The sequence below is a fragment of the Fundulus heteroclitus genome, chromosome 18, assembly GCF_011125445.2.
Source record: "Fundulus heteroclitus isolate FHET01 chromosome 18, MU-UCD_Fhet_4.1, whole genome shotgun sequence".
In the NCBI taxonomy this organism is placed as follows: domain Eukaryota; kingdom Metazoa; phylum Chordata; class Actinopteri; order Cyprinodontiformes; family Fundulidae; genus Fundulus; species Fundulus heteroclitus.
The window spans coordinates 21,009,266-21,029,645 of NC_046378.1; the positions used below are offsets into that span (position 1 = coordinate 21,009,266).

Below are 20,380 nucleotides of genomic sequence, written 5' to 3' on the forward strand. Positions count from 1 at the left end.
GCATTGCTAGGCACAGCGTAAAAGCAGAAGAAAGAAGAAAAACATTATTTAAATCGAATTTGTCAGGAATGTCGCGGCAAACCAAAAAGGACATCACACTACTCAAAAGTTTGGACTCACCTTTGTTATTCAGTGGCTTTTCTTTATTTTTATGACCCAAAAGTATATAGAATTATGTAATTAAGTCAAAACATCTTGTATAATATTGTTTTTCCTAAATACCCTCCCTTTGTTTTGACTACTGCTTTGGTCATTCTTGGCCTTCTCTCTATGAGCTTCATGAGGTTAGTCACCTAAAATGATTTTCCAACTGTCTTGAAAGGCCTTCCCAGAAATAGTAATAAAAATAAAGACGAACCATTGACTGATAAGTTGAGTTCAAACTTTTACTGGTAGTTTATATGTACAGAAAAGTTATGTATAAGACCATGTGAGTAGTGCAAGTATGTTTAAGTAGCAGCAGGATGCAATGCAACAATCAACGGACCCTATGATGGTATAGATGGTTCATAAAAGAAACAGAAACTAATAGAAATATTTTAACATTTATCAGGAATGTAGCAGCAACAAAAAAATAAAAATAAAAAGACATTTGATATGTACAGAAAAGTTGTGTGTAAGACAACGACAGCCACCCAATCACACTCAACCATGTTCACACATTGATACACAGACAAGCAACTGAGGGTTAAGTGCCTTGCCCATTGGTACACTGACATGGGGTCGAACGAATCTGGAACTGAACGCACAACTCTCCGATTGCAAGACAGCTACTCTTCCCTCTGAACCAGAGTTGCACCCAATAAAAAAAAAAGAGGCTCGGGCAAACATCCAAATGATGTTTCCATAATTAAATTAGAGTTTCTCAGCAAGCTCAGCTGATCTTTCTCTGGAAACATCCTCCAAGTTGTTTGCTGGTAATTGGTGCAAAAATAGACGTCACAGATTGAGACTTTTGCAATAATTATTGTATTTTGCTAGCCAGCAAAATGCAGCATTCATGATTTCCAAAGACAAGGAGGTCCCATGGAAAATGTACATGTCGCTAATCTAAACGGTTGCCAGGTAAACCTTTGATACATTTTGATGACTTCAGATGACATTTTTGTTTCACTGATGTTTAGGCAATCCTCCATTATTGTTCCACCACTGTGTTAAGTGTTTGGAACATTATTTCCATACAATGTATAATAGGCATTGCCTGTTGGTGATACCAGTTTGAAAAACTGGTAATATATGGCAAAATGTGTGATTCAAAGTCATCTTTGCACACGACGGAAGAGATGCAACGCTGGCTCACCTCACGAGTTTTTCTCTCAGAGGGGAACTTTGTATTTAGGATTCTCCATCAGTTTCAGAGTTGTCATGCTGTGTTGCTTTAATGATACGAAGCAGATATTTTCTGCCTGGGGATCAGCTCATCTGTGTCCCCTCTCTTCTCTCTCTCTTTAGTCCACATCAATCTTTTACGATATTTCTGTTATTTCACACTCCCTCTTTCTGCCTCTTCCACGTGTTATCCTCTAACAGGATGTGAAGCTCTTAAATCTCTGCTTGAGAATGACAAGCTGTCAAAAGCTTTTCTAAGATGTCTATCCTTGTATTTTCCTAACTTCTATTTAATCTCTTTTCTCTTCTAATTTAGGACAGATTGCTTTGCTCCCAGTTAGCCCGGTCAATAGTCATGCTGGGAGCCAACAGGCCAGGGCTCTATTTGTGCCCTCCATGCAGCTGTAGTTTGGCAACAACCCCACCCACTCCTTCCTCGCCCCTGCTGAGAGGGAGGGAGGAACACAGAGAGGGAACTGGGCTGGGGAGAGAGGATAAAAGGGGGTGTTTAACAGGGTGAGAACAAGGGAGCAGGGTGGAGATGGAGAGAGGTATCAAAGAGAAAAAGTAATTGAAGGCTGTTGAGGATGTTTGATGAGACGAGGGAGCTGCTGAGGAGGGGCAGAGATGGTCAGAGCCAGCTGGTTAGGGAACAGCAGAAGGATGGAGTGAAGGGAGGAGCTGATGCCGACACTAAATAGATGTCTATGGTTGGATTGATGAGACAGTAGATTAAAAAAGACTCGTCTTATTCCTATGGTCTGAGGAAACACATTCCACAGTGGTTCCACTTAAACATCCATTGTTCTGATAAATGTTTCTTATTGTGTTATTGTTCCCGTCTTTAAATAAACTCTGGCGTATATACAGTTCATCGTTTCATCAGTGGTGACCTCTGTCAGTAAAGGTGGATCAGACCCTGACCATGCACATTTACTGGTCTCAGTGGTAAAGGTGTGTTAAGAAAAACCTCAAATACAGCTTTTCTTTAGCTGTCACATAACGTTGCATTGAAAGGTTTGCTGCAGCTCCCCGGCTGTCAGCTTCGGGAATTTTTTAACCTCCCAACCCTCATTGTACATTTTGACAAGAGAACCTGGGTTGTCGTCCAGCTTTATATGTCACAGTTCCAGTTATGGAGCTGACTATGACAAGTTGTCGGTATGAAGATCAACACACATCTGTTATTTAAATTACATGTTCTATTCTCTTTTTGCATTTTTAAGCTTGGTCGACAGAAATGACCTGCTGTGTGACATTGCATTTAAACCCCAGGGATACAGGAAGTCATTAATCACTAATTAAAAGTTGCTAAACGTGCAGATCAACTGTAAAAAGTAAACACTTACGGTCCATTTATTGTATAGATGACAGTGTTGAGAACAATAATTTCCTAACATTGTTTTTCGTCAAGTGTGAAAAGTTTTGTAAGCAAACAAAAAAAAGACTCAACAACAACAACAAACGAAAAAAAGTTTCTGTTTTACGGACTTATGGTGTTTCCATCACTTTGCCTATGAATTATTTGTGATATTAGCTCCTCCCCATATTTGATTTATTTAAGTTCTACAATTGCACTACTGTTCAAGAAAAAAATAGGTCTTGTAAAAGCCAGTACAGAATACAGCATCTCATTGTATTTTGTTTTGGACCATGCTGCTGTAAACTGTCCTTTTTTAGGGCCAGATAATACTACTTTTCTCTATATAACAGATAAAACATTATTAGGAAAATCTTACTTCCTGACAGAGCAGCACAAAACTTTGGAGTAGAGCTGCAAAGTCTGAGGAAATGTTGCTTTTGGATTTGGTCTTCACCATTAAGCCAGCTAACCTACCATACTCCCTTTTTTGGGTTTTGGAGGAAGTTGGAGTAAACTATTGTATGCATTGGGAGAGAAAGCACAGCCCATTTCAATTGCAGTCACTTGTTTTAAATATATAGACCCAGTCAATAAATTCTAATTGATACTGTATCAATAACTCAATTAACTAGATAAAACGCAATAGATAAACTGCAGGGTTACTGGTGGTTCTTAGAGTTTCCAAAACTGGAACAGGAAGCAGATCGTTTAGTAATCAGGCTCATGTTCTGTGGAACCAACTCCCAGTTTTAGTCTGTGAGGCAGACACCCTGTCTACTTTTAAGGCTAGGCTTTAAACCTTCATTTTAATAAAGCTTATAGTTGTACTCTTATACTAAGTGTGGCATAGCTTATCCAGAGTTATCTCTGTAGTTATGCTGCGATTGACTTAGGCTGCTGGAGGACAACCACTTTCCCTCAGCTCGCTACATTCTCCTTCTACTCTTCAATCTTGCATTATCTGCTATTATTTCAACTTTTAACTTCATGTCCGCTCTCTTTGGATGATGGCGTGGCCCAGTCTTTTAGTATTTCACCCTGTCTTTCTCCTAAACATCTATTGGCTGAGCCTTTGCTGCTACTAACTGTATGTGTGATATTGTTCATCCTCCAGACTTGGAAACTGCCTCTGAGTTTATCTGCTTAGCTGTTTCTCTGATGAGGCCACTAAAAGAGCTGCTACTGCCATTACGTTTTTACCTTTCTCTCACATAGAAAGTATTCCTGAATCGGTGTTTTTGTGTCCTTCTCTGTGTCTCTGCTCTGTTTTCTCAATCCCCAGTCAGCCGTGGTAGATGGCCGTTCCCACTGCGCCCGGTTCTGCTGGAGGTTTCCTCCCGTTAAATAGGAGTTTTCCTTTCCACTATCGCTACATGCATGCTTGGTATGAGGGATTGCTGTCGTTGCATGCTCCTCAAGGAGAAGTAAATGTCAATGACTTGATACAATCTGCTGCGTTTCCTTAAATAGAAAACTTTTTAACCAATCTGTCTGTATGATTCGGTAGAACTGACTTTGTAAAGTGCCCTGATGACATTTTGTGAATTGGCACTTTAAAAGTCAACTAATTGAATGGAATCATATTATAGATTGATTTCACACAGGCTGTCTTCAAGTCTTTTCTTATGTTACATGTGATATTTGTTCTCTCAAAGCGAATGAAAAGACAACTTTTAAGAATAGAATGTCACACCATTAAAAAAATGATTTAATTTTTTACAACAGAGATGTGGGTTTCATAAAAAGAATGTTAAAGACCATTCTTAAAGGTTGTTACTTTTAAAGGATACTTTTAATCTCACAAACAAGCCTCATCATTATGCATATTGTAATGTATTCAATGGGACTGTAATTCTGGATGTGATTAAAACACACTCAGCCTTCCTGCATTGTGGCTAAGGCAAAATGTATATGCCATTTGTTGTATCATCAAAAGTAGTTTCCTCTTGTATCTTTTTCTGTTCTGCAAAGTCTGGGGAAGTGAGCGCCGCTCCGCGTGCAGCCAAACATGAAACAGCCCTGTGTGCCTTATCATTATGCTCATGTCAGGTATGACATCTAGCTCATGTCTGATCAATGTCTGTGTACACTTTGTTACTTTCATAACCAGTCCTGCATACGCTGATGTTTATTCTGGCTCGCCGTCGGTGTGACAATATAGCTTCAAGCAGGAAGGCGGTAGCTTGAAGGCGAATTTATTTCTGTGACGTTGTGAACACCAAGGAGGCGTTGAACTAAAAACAAAATGAGATGCCCTGCGTGTCTGTAGAGGTCACTATAGCTAAACTATCTCTAAACCCCAGGAAACTCGCACAAATTTTGAAAGTGATGTCTAGAATCGTTCCGATCTGATTGGCTCAATGGCGGCTTTCTCTCTGTTTGTGCGTGCGTGTGCGAAGTGTCTGTTGGACAATCACACATCAACTTCCCCTGCATCCACGTGTGCCGAGGCAAGCTCACACAGAGAGTTAGTTCTGCTTCTGAAAGAGCACATGCCCGCAATGTGCGTGTTGTACAGCTTCTCTTGACTTCAGGTTCTGGGGATGGTCTTGTAAATGCAGCCGGCAATGAGTTTCAGGAGCAAAATCACCTTCAGGAGGAAAGTAAAAAGCAAACGAGCGCGAGCGGATTTTAGCCGGCTCAGCATTGTATGTATTTACATTTTTCTTCTCTACTTTATTACATCATTCTTCCATTTTTTTTTTAGTTGGAATGAATGACTATTACATGCCAGCAGTTTGCCAGCAATTGTTTATAGGTGCTGTCAGTCATATATTTATATGCTTTGCAAACATTGAGTAGCTGTACTTTCTGATTAAAAGTCTATGACATTAATACTGAGTTTGTGTTGAACAAAAACCTACGGGTAGTCCTTTGCTTTCCTTTAGAAGACATGCTTGTAACAGTTAATCCAGCTTGACACTGTCAAGGTGAGCACATCGAACTAAAATCGCACTCTTAAATAATCTCCTGCTGAAGTAATGCTACATACATAGAGGTGAAATTGATCATTTCGAGATGAGAAAAATGTAGAAGTTCCCCTGAAACATTTACTGTGATGTCACATGAGTAACACCGAAGTCATAAAGTATAAATAAAACCCCGAGTCTTCTTCTACACACGCCCCTCGCTTCGAGATGTAATCTAAGGGCTTTTTTCTATTAAGATAATTTCCATTCACAACTGTGACCTTTTTAGGAGGGTATTAAAGGGCTCTCAGTAGTTGGTGCCATTTAGTTTAACAGGCTTCGTTGATAAACAAGGTTTAGTGGTGGAAAAGACACGAAGAGCAACAGCCTGAACGATAGCTAAGCGAGCACTGGCTTTTTGACGTAGGTGTGAAATAAAGTATCCTGAAATTTCTCCCTTGTTGAAAAAGTCACACTATCACTGCGGTGGAAGTCGCTTAAATCCGTGGTCATATTTTTGTAGGCAACTAAACTTATATATCCTTTATTCATCTGTTTCACTTACGTGCCAAAGAGGCCCACAGAAGCAGCCGAGCTGTTAAGCAGCGCTGTGAAGTACGGACTACGTTATACATGTGAACTGAATCATAACTTCCTCTGGGTTTCTGACCACAACCTGCTGCACCTCTCACTTTGCTGCCGCTGCTGCTGCTGCAGGGCTGCTGCTCTCTTAATGGCAAAAGCTGCTGTCCTCTGTTGTAAACATCTCTAACGTGTTGTCGTTGTCATGTCAGACATACTGGTCGGTGGCTTGCGTCTTAGTTGTGAGAGGGTTGATTGGAGGGGTTGTGGCGAGCACAAGCTGTTAAGTTTGTCGCGTGATTAAATGCATACGGAGAGAGGCCTTTTATGATACTAAGAGCTGTTTTTATGACGGATTTATTGGGAGAGAATCACAATTACTTTGACTGGAAACTAAAGGAAGCTATCTAATGCAGTAATTTCAATGATCTAACTTGCTTTCAAGTCCAAGACTTTGCTGCTGGGTGTGTCAAAGCTGCACTTCAGCAGCAGCTCCACTTCCTCTGCAACTTATTTATGTCCCTGTGATGTCATGGTAAAACACCTAAAATGCCATGTTCATGGCTATTTGCCATATTTACCCAATGATCACGTTGTTTGTTGGTTACTGCAAACCCCGCCTTCTGGAGTGATATATTTAACTCTTTGCCCTGCTTTTCTTTAGCTTTTTGAATAACATCACAAAACATTTCAGGGCATTGCTGTTTTTTTTTTTCAATCGGGTTGAAATAATCTAAAATATCAAATTAAAGAAGAAACTTAGACGTTTTTTTTTTAAAAATAATAATGATGTGAGGTTTACTGCGTAGGATTTTCATCGGTTTCTAAGTGGAATACATTTATTCAGCTTGACTATGCTGGTGCTAAATATGCCACACTTTATTAATGAGTTAATTTTTAAATATCCCACACACAATCAGGACAACGGGCAATATCCAACAAAAGTGTTGCAAGGATTATATGACTCGCAGAAGATAAACCAATACTTAAATGAAAAGTTTTAATAATTTTTAACTACACATCGCATAGTTTGTGCAGCAGCGATTAAGGATGAAGAAGTCATTTTAATCCCAAAAATGTTTCGTCACTGAAATATTTGAAAGGTTTAGCAAAACACTGGTTAAACATTATCTGCTGACTGTATTATTGGCTTTCAGAATATGACTGCATTTTACTAATATAATTCGCTGTCCAAGCTTTTGCTTGTGATATTGATTTGAGTTTTGATAAATTGTTACGCTCTATTGCCAATTATAAAAAAATGTCTTCCCATTGTCTGATTTTCCGTTGTACTGTGCTCTGTCGCGTTGTATTACATTGTGTTATTCACAGTGCCTAGCCAAAATATTCACACCCCAAGAACCTTTTCCCTAGCCTCGTGAGACCATCCTGATCTCGCGAGCTTTCAAGGTTTCACTCGCAGATCAGTCTGGCTACTCTCCGTTAAAGAAAATTTGGAGCCGTTCACCAAACGAACGTCCAATCAGCGTTGGCTTTGAGGCGGGTTGAGGTGTGACGCAACAAGGAGCGACAGTTCAGTCTAAAGAACATGGTGGCTTCAGCCGATGAAACTAGCGTTAGCGTGGCTATCGAGCAAGTTTTATCGGCATTACAGAGTATTTCTTTGCTGAGCTAACGAGCCTTTACCTGCAGCAGCAAGAGTAGCTTGGCTTGTGGTTGTGTTTTCGTCGTCGCTCGTAACAGAGCGACGACGAAGCATGTTGACGAGTACGTCATATGCTTCGTTGATCTGATTGGTTTATTTGGCTTGTCTATCACCAACATAGGCCAATCAGCTAACCAGTATTTTCGCCCCTTCCCAAAATTACTTCAACGGAAGGTTTCCAGATGGATATGCGAAGCAAATCTATCTGGCGGCGTCAGGTTACCTTTTCCCATTGATCCTCATTAAAACCAGCACTGTTAATGTATTTGTTTTAAGATTTTATGTGACAGACCAACACAAAATAGTGTATAGTTATGACTTGGAAAAAAATAAGACACTGTGGATGATGCTCAACATTTTTCTGAATAAAAATATGAGAAGTGTGGCATACATTTGTATGTATGTTGAACAAGCTTTTGCTGCATTTACTCCTGTACTGTAAGTATTTGGGGATTCATCTATTTTTCTTTGCAGAAGAGCTCCATCACAGTCAGGTTAATTGGAGAGTGTTTGCAAGCCTCATCTTTAACTAGGCCATGCCAGCACATGAATACCCTTTGATCTTAACCAATCCAGTGTAGCTCTGGCTGTATGCTGAAGATTGCTGATGAAGGTGAACTTCCACCCCAGTCTTTTGCAGCTGCTCACATTTTCTACCAGGACTGACCTGTGTTTAGCGTCTTCCATTTTACCATTTATTCTGACCAGCTTCGCTGTCCCTGGAGAAGAAAAGCAGTCCCACAGCATGATGCTGCCCCTATCAGCTGGTCGCTCAGAAATTGTTTAGGGGTTTCAAAGACACACAGAAGACATGTTGAAAAGCAACTTCTTCCAGTTCACAAATATGCACTGTGATGTATAAAATCATACTATCACCATCATATTATATAGTGTTTTCGAGGTATAATAAAATATATGCTACTCTATCATTTGCATTATCATATTTCTAAACTATATTGTAGTGCATTAAACCAGGCATGTCCAAAGTGTAGTCTGAGGGGCCACTTGTGGCCCCTGGACTTATTTTGTGTGGCCCCCCAATTGCACTGAAACTGAACTGAAAATGTTAAGTAAAAAACAATGTATTTGTTTGTTAATAACAACACTTTTTACATTTTCTTGAATTAAATAGTAAGTAGGACCACATCCATCTGTGGACTTTAACTCAAATGCAAACATTTTGTGCTTTAAAAGCTGTTTTTAATTCATTTATTAAAATGTGCTAAATACAGCAAGTGTAATCAACTAAATACTGGCCCAAATCCTGTTGTCATATTGATAGACAAATTTTATTTTATCCCCCCCCCCTCCCCCCAATCGATTCTAACATGAATTGCAAACTGGGTGACCATTTTTTAAACAAAGCAAATGAGCAAAAGTCATTTTTTAACTTCTACAATCTACAATGATTTAACATTCATTTCCTTCAAAAAATTCAACCAATGTGTATAATTAAAATGATCAGATTTTGTAGAGCAGGTAAAAACAAACACAACATAATGTTCTGTTACTTCTTTTAATCATTTTAATCAATTTTTTGCCCCTCGAGTACTTGTGACTTGACAATTTCAGCCCATCCATGTGCCTAAACGTTTGGACACCATGTGACATTCGACTGCTTCATACTGGATAGCTATGCATCATCCTGTAAGACGCAGTAGGCGTCTTACTGTATTATACTTGATTTTATTATATTTATTGTATTAGCTCAGACCGAAAACACATCCAAAATCTAATATTTCTAATTTCCTCTTTTTGGTAATGCAGCAGGAGAAGCCGAAGCAGATCGATCCTCTTGACTATGAGGCTGTCATCTCTGAACTGTGGGATGAGCTGAAGGAGGACCCTCTCAGAGACCTGCTCCTTTTCCCCGACAATGATTTCTCGGTAAGCATGTTTGGGATTTAATGTGCTTTAGTGAAAGGATTCAGTGGTTTGGGCCATTGTGGAGAAATCAATCTTGGTTCATATCTGCAATCAGGGTGACAAACATGTAAGACTACAAGACACCCTTCTGCTTCGTTTAGATTAGTTGTGCATTACAACATCATTTGGTCATTACTAAATTTTTGTTGAATTGTTTCATTTTAATGCTGGCTAATGTATATGTTGAATCTTTTTTTATTTTATTTTAAATCTTTTAGTTAAACTCAGCGTTTCTCCACAACCATCAGAGCATGGCTGCAAAGAAGTCTTTGTTGATTTAGTCAGTGTTTCTTCTCCATGTAAAACGATTTAATTCTTAACAAGGTGTTAACATTAGACAGTCCTAAGTGTTGGCAGGAAGTTTGTTTGTTTTTAGTACTGAAACCAAATAATCTAATGTGAATTAGATTGTGATAGATAATTAAAGGGCAGCGGGCATCACTTTTCAGCTCATTATGGAACCCAATCATTTACACACACTAATCATGCATATAGAGCATTACGGTCTTTTCAGTCACCAATAGCTTATTCTCTAGACTCTTCTTAGCTCTTTGTGCATTAGCGCCTTCATTACTATGCAAATGCTTTAGTGCAGATGTGCATCCACTGCACAATAAAAGTGGCCTCATTGTCTGCTTGTGTTAAGGGGATTCATTTGCTTTTGACCAGAGAACTGAAGCTTTTATTTTTTTATAACTTTAGTGGTTGCCAGCTTCATCTGTTAGCAAAGCAGTCTCCTCTGATTTGTATTTCTGCAGTGTGCTGTCGGTTTTCTTGCTTATAAGTCAAAGTTGCTCGAAGAGTATTAATCAAGCAGAAGCCATTTACTAGCTATGCTCTTTTGCTAAATCATTGGAGAAATAAAATGTGTTGCCAGCTGACTGGACAACATCTAAATCAAAGTCTTCTCTGTTGGTGTTGAATTGTTTTTATTTTATTTTATGCAGTCAAAGGCATGTTTGATTGAAATGCTTGTATATTCAAGCATTTCAATCTGGTTATTGATGTCTTTTAGAAAGATTGGGTGTTTATTTTCATTAGAAGTATATGAAACTAGACTTTTCATAATAATGCTTACATCTAATATATGATGTATGTGTTGAAAGGGATTTGATTTTTAGTCTCAGCTCAGAAAGGAACGGCATAGGAGAATCCTTTGATTAGGGTGAAGAGATACTGTAGAGTTTTGTGGCCAATTTTCCATCACTGTAAGAACATTGAAACAGGGTTATATTCTTCCATCTGTGACTATTATTTCTATTTGCTAAATTCCAAAATAATATTTAAAAAATAATGACTTCGTAGAGAATTTGTTATTGCCTTAAAGTAGAAAAAAATCAATACATTTACTTAGTATTTGTTGCATTTAAACTCTCTTGTTTGAATCAAAGGTTTTTGATATCCTTCCACAAGCTTCTTACTTTGTTTGGATTTCAGGCTATTTCTCCTGGCAGAGCTGGTGTAACTCAATTAGGCTTGTAGGCCACTTTGTTCACACACACACACACACACACACACACACACATATGCACACACACATGTGTATGCACACACACAGAGCTTTGTGACAAGGAAGTGGGCAGGCAGGACTCAAATGACAACTTAGAGAGTTACCAAAACTCTGTGGTTTAATGGCAGTCCAAAGGTCAGAACACAGAGAATAGTCAGGAAGGCATAGGTATCCAAAAAACACTGGGCTGAGGCAGAGTGGAAGCACAAAATAGGTCCAAAACTCACTAGAAGCTAGAAAGCTTGGGGAAAAGGGGCAGGAACGCTTGCTGGTAGAAACAAAAACGAACTGGCATGGAAGGAACAGGAAGGGAACAGACTGATTAAATCCACACAGGAGGAGATGACTGAGAGCAGGTGTGTTCAATCAGACTGGCTGGGGAAGTGTAAGCAGCAGAGATCGGGCAAATCAAAGCTGCCACAGCACAAGTTTTAGTTCTGCCTGCAGGTCTTTTATGGCCAATCTTTGTATGATTGGACTGTAGTGCATAGTATGTCCAAAACACGTTGTCCCTGAGTCCATTTGTAAACTATGTCTTCATGTGTTGCTTTTTTTTAGTGATGGATTCTGCCCGTCAGAATGACATTTCAAATCATTTTAGGAGTAGGAGTTTTGTTTACAGTGGATTAATAAAACTCTCATTAGGTTTAGTCAGTTTCTTCACAAGGTCTTTTGCTTGTTTTCTGGGATTGATACATTTTGCGACAGCATATGGTCACCCATGGGACACAGCACCCATATTGTTCCTGGACGGTATGATAGTTTGATTGTCTCATGCTACTTATACTTGTATATAAGTATGTTAACACATGAACGTGGCACCTTCAGTCGTCTGGCTATTGTACCCAAGGTTGAACCAGACTTGTGGAGGTCCAAAGCAGTGGTGGCTGATAAAAAATTGGGGGCGCACTAGAGGTCAGGGACACAACAATGAACTCTAGAACATAGGTGATTGCTTGCCTGGTGCATGAGCGGGACGTCCTGTTCCAAATCTTCTTAATCAATTTTTGTTCCTGCAGCAAGAGCCTCCAGAAATAATTATTTTGTAAATGATCTTGCGCCATTGTCTCCTGTTTTGTCATTGTCATCTGGCTCCTCCATTTTCATCCATATGTTTGAGTGACATTTGTACCCGCACCTCTAAGCTGCCAGGTGCTTGACTTTAATTGAGGGGTGAATGAATTAATCACACTGGATGAAGAAAGACACAGAAAGACTGGTTGGCAAAGGATGCAGCTTTTTACACACAAAAATAACCTCGGGTAATCCCCAAAAAAATGGGAAAGCGGAAAAATCAAAAGTCAGACATTACTTGGGTGAACAGATAACATAATTACTTTTTAATTCTTAATTTGGTATATATGTTTACTGTGTCTATTTTGTTTTGTTTATGTTTTTCAACCTTGAGCGCCCTAGCACTCCCTATTAGCAAGTTGTCCCTGGTCCAAAGTTCCCCTGATATCTAGGCAGATTTGTTTAGATTTTTCTAATGATGTCACAGGTGAAAGCAGCGTGTGTTGCCCTAACATACATCCACTGGTACCTTTCCTTCGGTCTCAGCAGCATAGACCTTCTAGCCATGAGACGGGCCAATGCCATGGTTCACTTCCGTGTGGGTTAAGATGTATCTCTTAAGAACGTCCTAATCTGGTGTTACAGGAGATTAAAAGAAATAAGACATATTTGAACTGTTATCTTGTAACACTAATGATGTGTTTGTGGTTATAGATGATGATTTACAATGTGTCGATATTAACCCAAAGCTTTGAGTGAGTGAAGGTTGTGCAAGGCCCTATGTTCAGAATTTGGCTGTGATCTTCTCTGTCGTATTGGAGCAGAAGTGAACACTTTTAAAAGGACAAAATTTGATCTTTAAGACTTGGAGTCTTGAGCCATGGTTATCAAAGTGAAACCTAAACCTAAAAAAACCTAAAGACTCAAACTGACAAGTGTTCTTCTGCTGTGGACTCTTTAGAAGAAGTGCAGCCTTTTTAAACAGGATCTCTGTTACAGTTTAAGGTACTTAAGTGTTGGCTCTAGGTGACAAGTTTGGTGTCTATATACGTTTAAAGTTTTTCTCACTATTTCTCCATCAGATGTTTGTCAAATTTTTTGAGTTATTTTTGAGTTTCCTGAGAATTTCTTTTGCTGAAAGTAGTCAGGTAATTTAGGGGTTCTTATCGCTATTTATTTATAACACAATAGTAAAACCAATTAACACATTTAGTTAACGTAAGATAACCCTTTTTAACTCAATTCTACAAGACTATAAGAATCTACAGTATATACTACTTTTAAAGGTTAAGGAACACAACGCTTCATACAAAGTTATAAAGGAATTAAAACCTTACAAATGAAACATGAAAAAAAAGAAAAAGCATAGTCCTGTATGGAATTCCCATTGCATGAATTTACGTTGAGTTAAAGTACAAAGATTTCATTGTGTTTATAATAAAACTTTTTACATGATCTTATTGCGTTTGGTTTACCATGCCATACCAACTTTATATTTAAAGTGATTAAAAATAGCCAACCTATACAAACTAAAAAAACAGAAAAAAAACCACATTAAAAACCATAATAGTTTTAAACACAAACGTTAAGAAATAATTTAATATAAATACTTATGATTCTAACTAAATTTTGTAGTAGTTTTTTTAGTTGTTTTGCTCTTTATTGAGTAACAAGTCTAACGAGCTGATACTAGCAGGTCAAGTAACTGGGAGAATTAGGAGGAAACGCAGTTTCAGGGATCAAAGATTCCCCCGGGCAATGATGACTAGCTAATATGCCGCTTTAGACTCCAAGCATTGCATTCATCTATAACTTACATTGGACAGTGGCTACACAACCTCCCACCCCAGTTGCTGGGTCCTAACATGCTCTCCATACCTCAGAGCACAGAGAAAGTGTGGATTAATACCGCTCAAACCCATGCAGTGCACATAAAGCTGAGCAGATATCCGTCCCGTCGGCTTCCTAAAATGTTTTTTTTTTTTTTTTTTATCATGTATGGAGAAACTTCTCCATTCCACCACAGAATGTCGATCTGAATGCACAGCCTCTGAGGAATTTCAACATTGAGCCTCTATGAGGTTCTTATCACGTTTGAAAGAGCAATCAAGTTTACTTTTTAACAAGCTGTTTTATTGTTGACAACAAATGTGCTTTTACCTCTGATTTACACCTTTAATAAACTCCGCTGTGAGTAATTCTTTCTCCACGCTTGCCATTTCATCATAAAAAAAAAAAAAATCGTCTGACTCATTGAAATACATCTTAACATTCATGTGGTGCTTTGCATTGCATTATGGTTGAATCTGGGTGTGTAGAGGGCAGAAAATGAGGCAGAACCTGGGGCGCAAACGTTCAGGTGCAGCTGTGATCTATAAATGAAAATTGACTGCTGGTATGCGTGCGCATGGTTTTATAAATCTGACTTTTTTAATTGCCGTACATACAGTTTAATGTCGATTCTATGCAAAGTTTTATAAATGAAACCCCAGGACCTCATCTCCAAAGATAGATTGATGATAGATTTACAAAATACCACTGGAAATATGCAAAAAGCTATGTATATAAAAATGTTACCATCACTAATGTCTGATCATCATTAAGGATATAAATAATTTGGATATTTTTCTTTTCCCAAAGCCTTTAAATTGAAACGATAGTTTTGTATGAACAGAACATGAACTTCTGATATTCATGTCATTTAATTTCCAAAAAACTGCAAAAAGAGATGTAACATCAAGAAAGCCCAGGACATATTTACAAGTGTAGTAGGAGTCTGTTCATGTTTGTCACAGGTGGGATCCAAATCTGATATGAACCAGATAGTTTAAACTATTTTAAACTGAGCAACAGCGTGGCATTGATGAAACGATAATGACAAAAAAATAATTATTTCTTGTAATTTTAACCCAGTCTTACCCTGAAATCTCAACATTTAAATTCTCTTCCACTTCACTTGATTAGCTTGTCTAGATGATTAAGAGTGGCTGGGCTGTGATGGATTGATTAACTATAAATTTTCTTTCAATTTCTTGCTGATCTAATGATATTTTTAAAATATCATCTAGCGAAGAAACAGGTCAATGACAGGGGAAGCAATCAGTAATATAATATAATATAATATAATCATGATATCCTGACACTAATGAGGTGGAAGCTAGGTTTGTACAGGATTAGACTATGTCTGTTCATTTATCTCCCCTTAGCAAGGTATAGTTTTTACAAAATTGTTAGCCAATCCACCAAATTTTTCATCTTGCAAAGCCTTATCAGCAGGGACTGACTCTAAGTAAAGATGAGTCAGGCGGGTACCCAGTACTGAGCACTTTCCCTTGGAAAGATGGTGTTTCATCGTCTTCTCCGGATCCAGAAGCCCTTTACTGTCACCCTTGATATGTGGAGCCTGGCTGGAAACATTATTTCGTACCAGACGTCTCATCCAATCAATGCAGATTCCTCACATCATTAAAAGCAGAGTGAGATTTGGCAATACTTGCAGGAAAGATGGTCACTGCCAGACACATGGTAGCACGTCGGCACAATCTTGGTGGTAGTAGAGTTTGGTGATGATAACTTGGGGTCTCCTATTTGGTCTTTTTGGTGCAAGGCCTCTGTGTGAAGAGTCTACCAGGATTTCTTTGTGAAACATCTTTAGATGGTCTGGAAACCAAAGTGGCTGAAATGGAACCGTGCAACTCTTATAATGCAAAGGTTATACATCTGCATCCCTGTCTTCACATTCTTTTCTTTTAAACCAAACAGTTTAATCTTTAATAGAACTATCCCTGATCCTGGACAAATTCAAACCATGAGTCAGGAGAGAACTGTAAGCCCCGCCCCCAACTCCCCCCCCCCCCCCCCCCCTGAGAAACCCTTGACATACACAAGACTAAACATATACCTCAAGCTTGTGCACATTCCTCCGTATGGAATCAAGGCTTCATCGAGGGAGTTTTCTTCGTGTTAATTGACATAAATGGCTACATCTCGGGTAAATTATATTTTCTTATGTAAATAGTCCACACACATGAATTCCATGCTGGTCTGTTTACCCTGTTGTGCACACCGTGGGTGGAGCTGCTGCTTAGCAACGGCTACGCACTTTGTTGTGCCATTGGCACAGAAAGTCGTCATTGGTTGTCCCCAGTTCGCTGCTTATTCCTACTAAAAAAAACATGGAATCGCTCGATCACGCAATCAATTACTCAATCTTTATTACCAAATTATGTCTTTTACCTCATAATACATTTTGTAAAATGCATTCTTCTTAACAAGACAAAAATAAATTCAGGTAGGCCTATAGTTCCTTTAATTCTCCAACTGTCACTTGGAGGCTGCGGACCTTGTCCAGCTACGTTGACAGACCTTCTTCAAATCTGATTCAGTGTAATATCATCCAAAGGAGAGTTCTTGGTTTTTAGGACAAAAAACCCCCAAAACATTGAATTTGTTGAATTTGAAAGGAGAAAATGACAGGTCTAATGTTAACTATGCTTTAAGTATCAGGTTTCATGGAACACTACAGCATCTTTTTAAATTCTGTTTTAGAAAATTATTAAATAATGTTTAACTTATTTAGACAGATAATAACCAACCAACCTGTTTATTTCTGCAGGTATCCACGGTGCCTCAAGAGAGACGAACTCTCACGTCAACGGTCCCTGAGGGGGCAGAACTCCAGGCTGAGTGTCTGCTGGTCAGACAGGTAAGGCGCTCTTACTTTGACAGTTTCACACTCACTAACTGAAGCCAATGTGGTTTGGAGGGGAAAAGAAAGCTCGGTTGGTGGTTGACTGACAGTTTAACCTGCCCTAATTTTACTATTTCCTGATGCAAAGGGAAGGGGGTCTTATTGCTTCTGTAACACACTAGAGGGCATGTACATAAAGCAGGGTTCCAGTTGGAGTAATGACTGGGAATAGAGACAGTTGCAGCTCACTGGAGCCAAGTATAATACCGTAATTCTTGCCATGTTTTTTTTATTGAAGTGTGCATGTTCTAATGATGGTATATAAATCTAGTAAACATCATACCTGTTTTAGATGTCCTTAATGACAACTTATTTATATTGATGTATATAAATGTATTGAAGAGAATTGTCACACTCTGTTGGCCAAACAGGCAGGATGTGAAACTTCCCTGCAGCCTCGGTGACTTCCACTGTACTGTGAAAGTAGTCTCTAAACCAGCCAAGCAATTTCTGGCAATCTAAATATATCTCTGGGGATGGCATCTGAATTTAGTTCCCTTTTTTAGATTTAAATCTTCTGATTGCAAATCATATCAGGCATTTTCACTTTACAGTCAATTCAATGAACTTGATTTTACTGTCTGAGAATATATAACCTGCTTCATGTCCACATTTTTGACAAAGGTGGTCTTTTTTTGACCAAGTTAATATTTAATCTTCATGTTCCTCTCCAGGCCTGCAAATATTATAACTCTGAACTAAACGTGGTTCAGTTCAAGTATGATGACTATGCTGGAGACTATCGCCTGCTGCCCAGGTAACAACATGTTATAGGGCTGATCTAATCTTTCTTGGCATATTACTATTGGAAAATACTTTTTTGTAAGCAATAAAGATTGAATTACTAAGAATACACAGATAGAGTTTTAAAATTTGATTAAGCTCAGGTTGTGTGATGGCAATATTTAGGCTGGTATGTGGAGAAATGTTTGAAATAACTAAAGTCTTTCTGTATCATGTTGTGCTCTGTTGTTTCAGTGTTTGGTTGTGGAGTTTTTTGTTTGTTACAAATGCTAAAAGTTCTCTTTCTGCCCAAAAAGTGCTGATAAATAGGCTTCTTATTACACACCACTCTTCAGCTGACTTTCTTCTGGGACCTAAATGAGTTATCCTGCTCAGAGCTTATGCACTATAGAGCAGCTTTTTTTCACGTAAAGGTTGTGTGATGCTCACATTTTCTAGACAAATTTCACAATTTAGCACCTCAGTAAAAGAAAGGAGATACTAAATGCATTTGTCCACATCTCCACATTTCTAGTTGGCATTTTACTTTATTTTAAGACTAGTAAATAACACAGAACATTGATTTTGTATTTAACTGAATGCTGAAGTCCTGTGGTGTTAGGGATAGCCATGTCATAATGTGGTAGTTATTAATTCGTTTTGCTTTTTGGCATTCTTATATTCTGTTGGTCAGTTTTGAATATACCTTACTGACAGGATGTCCATAGGATATTGCTGTGTATAATTTCTCTATACTGTGCAGTGTCATTCTACAAATAGTATGTTTCTCCATATTTACTAAAACTACTCATTATTGGCTGCTATCATCAAGGATAACTGGATTTCTTTTAGTTGCCCATTGTCTGATTGGAAGATTTGGAAAAAATAAAGTTTATTAAAAATGTATTTCATTGCAGTAGAATATACATTTGTTTTAGAAAAAATACAATCTTTAGAAAAAATACAATCTTTAATTTGAGTACATTTATTTAGGCGGAAATTAACTACGTTTACATTTAATTAATTGCATTTTTAATTTCATAAAAAAAAAAGAAGAAATAATGACTTTTTTACGAAATCATTGGCACCACTGTTGTTAGGACCCCATGCTTTTATGACGATGTACAACCCCAGTTTACCAAAATGACAATAGGACCTTTCGCCAGAGTTCTTGGTCTCCTCTTAAGACCTGGTCTACTCAATTCACCCACAGGTTTTCTATAGGATTTAGGTGGGAAGAATGAACATGGGGGAAGGTGGATTTTGGGGTCAACCATTTCTGTGTTGATTTGACCATTGTTATCCTCCTGAAAAACCCAGTAACAGCCCATTTGCAGTTTTCCCGCAGACCGCACCAAATTGTTATTTAAAATGTTCTGTTGTTTCTACGAGATGATGATGCTATGTACTAAAACAAGGTTTCCAGGACCTTTGGAGAGAAGCAGCCCCACAGCATCATAAATCCATGAGGTGCTTTTCCACATGATGTTTCCTTTGATTCACACCAAGGACACCAGCCTTGTTTGCTGTCAGACTGCTCAAATCTAGCCTCATTTGACTAAAGCACATTATTCCTGTAAAAGTCCCAGTTGTGTTTAGAAAACTCCACCAGTTTACATGTGAGATGGATGGACAGAAAAGCCTTTTCCCTGGCAACACTCCCAAGCAACCAGTTTGGATGTAAATGGTATCTAATGTTTGTCTTGGAGGCTTGATGACACAGAAATGCCATTCTTTGCTGTAGTTCTCTAACACAGAGCTTTGGAGATTTTGTTTTACTTTCCTTACCATCCTGCTTACTGTGGGTATGGTGGTGGCAAGTTATATTTCTGTCCCTATCCAGCCTCATTTATTAAAATTTCAAATTAAATTTAAACTGTAGTTGTTAGACAAGTAAATATTGTCTTGTCATGGTTGTTAGCACACATCTGCCTCACATTTTTAGAGTTAGTCAGCAATTTTTGCAGCAGTTTCGTCAAGTCCATTTATGAATAACTGCATGTGCAAGATCATCTTACCTTGGTCTTCCGATCCTCAGGGGATCGTGTGAAAATAAAATCCCAAATCCACTCTGGTCTTTCTTTATACTGAGGCCTTCCTCTTCTTCTCATAAACTTGTACGCGGTTTGCTTCTTGCTACTCTCAGCCATGTTCAAAGTGTATGGTGAGAGCAGCAGACCAACAATGAATGGCTAACATTGAAGCTAACCGCCAATCTAATCGAATAAATAAGCACTAGACGTGCGTATGCGCAGCCAGCAAGTGTAAACTAACAAAGAACGTGTACGGACACTGGCGTTACGTGAGCGCGTCAGAATGATTGGCATGTGGGACAACCAATAGGTAAGGTGATTCCCCCGGAACTTGAGGGACAGAGGGGGGTTACGGCTGGACCAAAACTCTAACAAATCCCTGCCCTTCCATTTTGAAGTTTTCCACTTTGAACAGTGACTAAGAGAATTGTGCCTTTGTGTCATGTCATATTTTTACCTCAAAAACAGAAGTCATGGTTCACCAATTAATTTTTTCATTTACATTTTTGTTATATTGAGATCCAAGGTCTCTTTCACAAGAGCATGAGTGCAACAACACAAACAAAAATCAGAGT

General features: G+C 38.6%; 1 protein-coding gene across 6 annotated transcripts in view; it reads left to right on the top strand.

The window, feature by feature from the left end:
• The window catches only part of dock10 (dedicator of cytokinesis 10), a 97,703-nt gene that overhangs the window by 34,129 nt on the left and 43,194 nt on the right, over positions 1–20,380 (top strand). For 5 of the 6 annotated variants that reach the window (XM_012868045.3, XM_021319287.2, XM_012868049.3 and 2 more), the window contains exons 2-4: positions 9,617–9,736; positions 16,915–17,004; positions 17,724–17,806. In XM_012868045.3, coding sequence (XP_012723499.2) covers positions 9,617–9,736; positions 16,915–17,004; positions 17,724–17,806 — 293 coding nt within the window. Of the gene's footprint in view, positions 1–5,222; positions 5,341–9,616; positions 9,737–16,914; positions 17,005–17,723; positions 17,807–20,380 lie in introns of those variants that run through there. The other variant, XM_012868046.3, reaches the window with a different exon arrangement.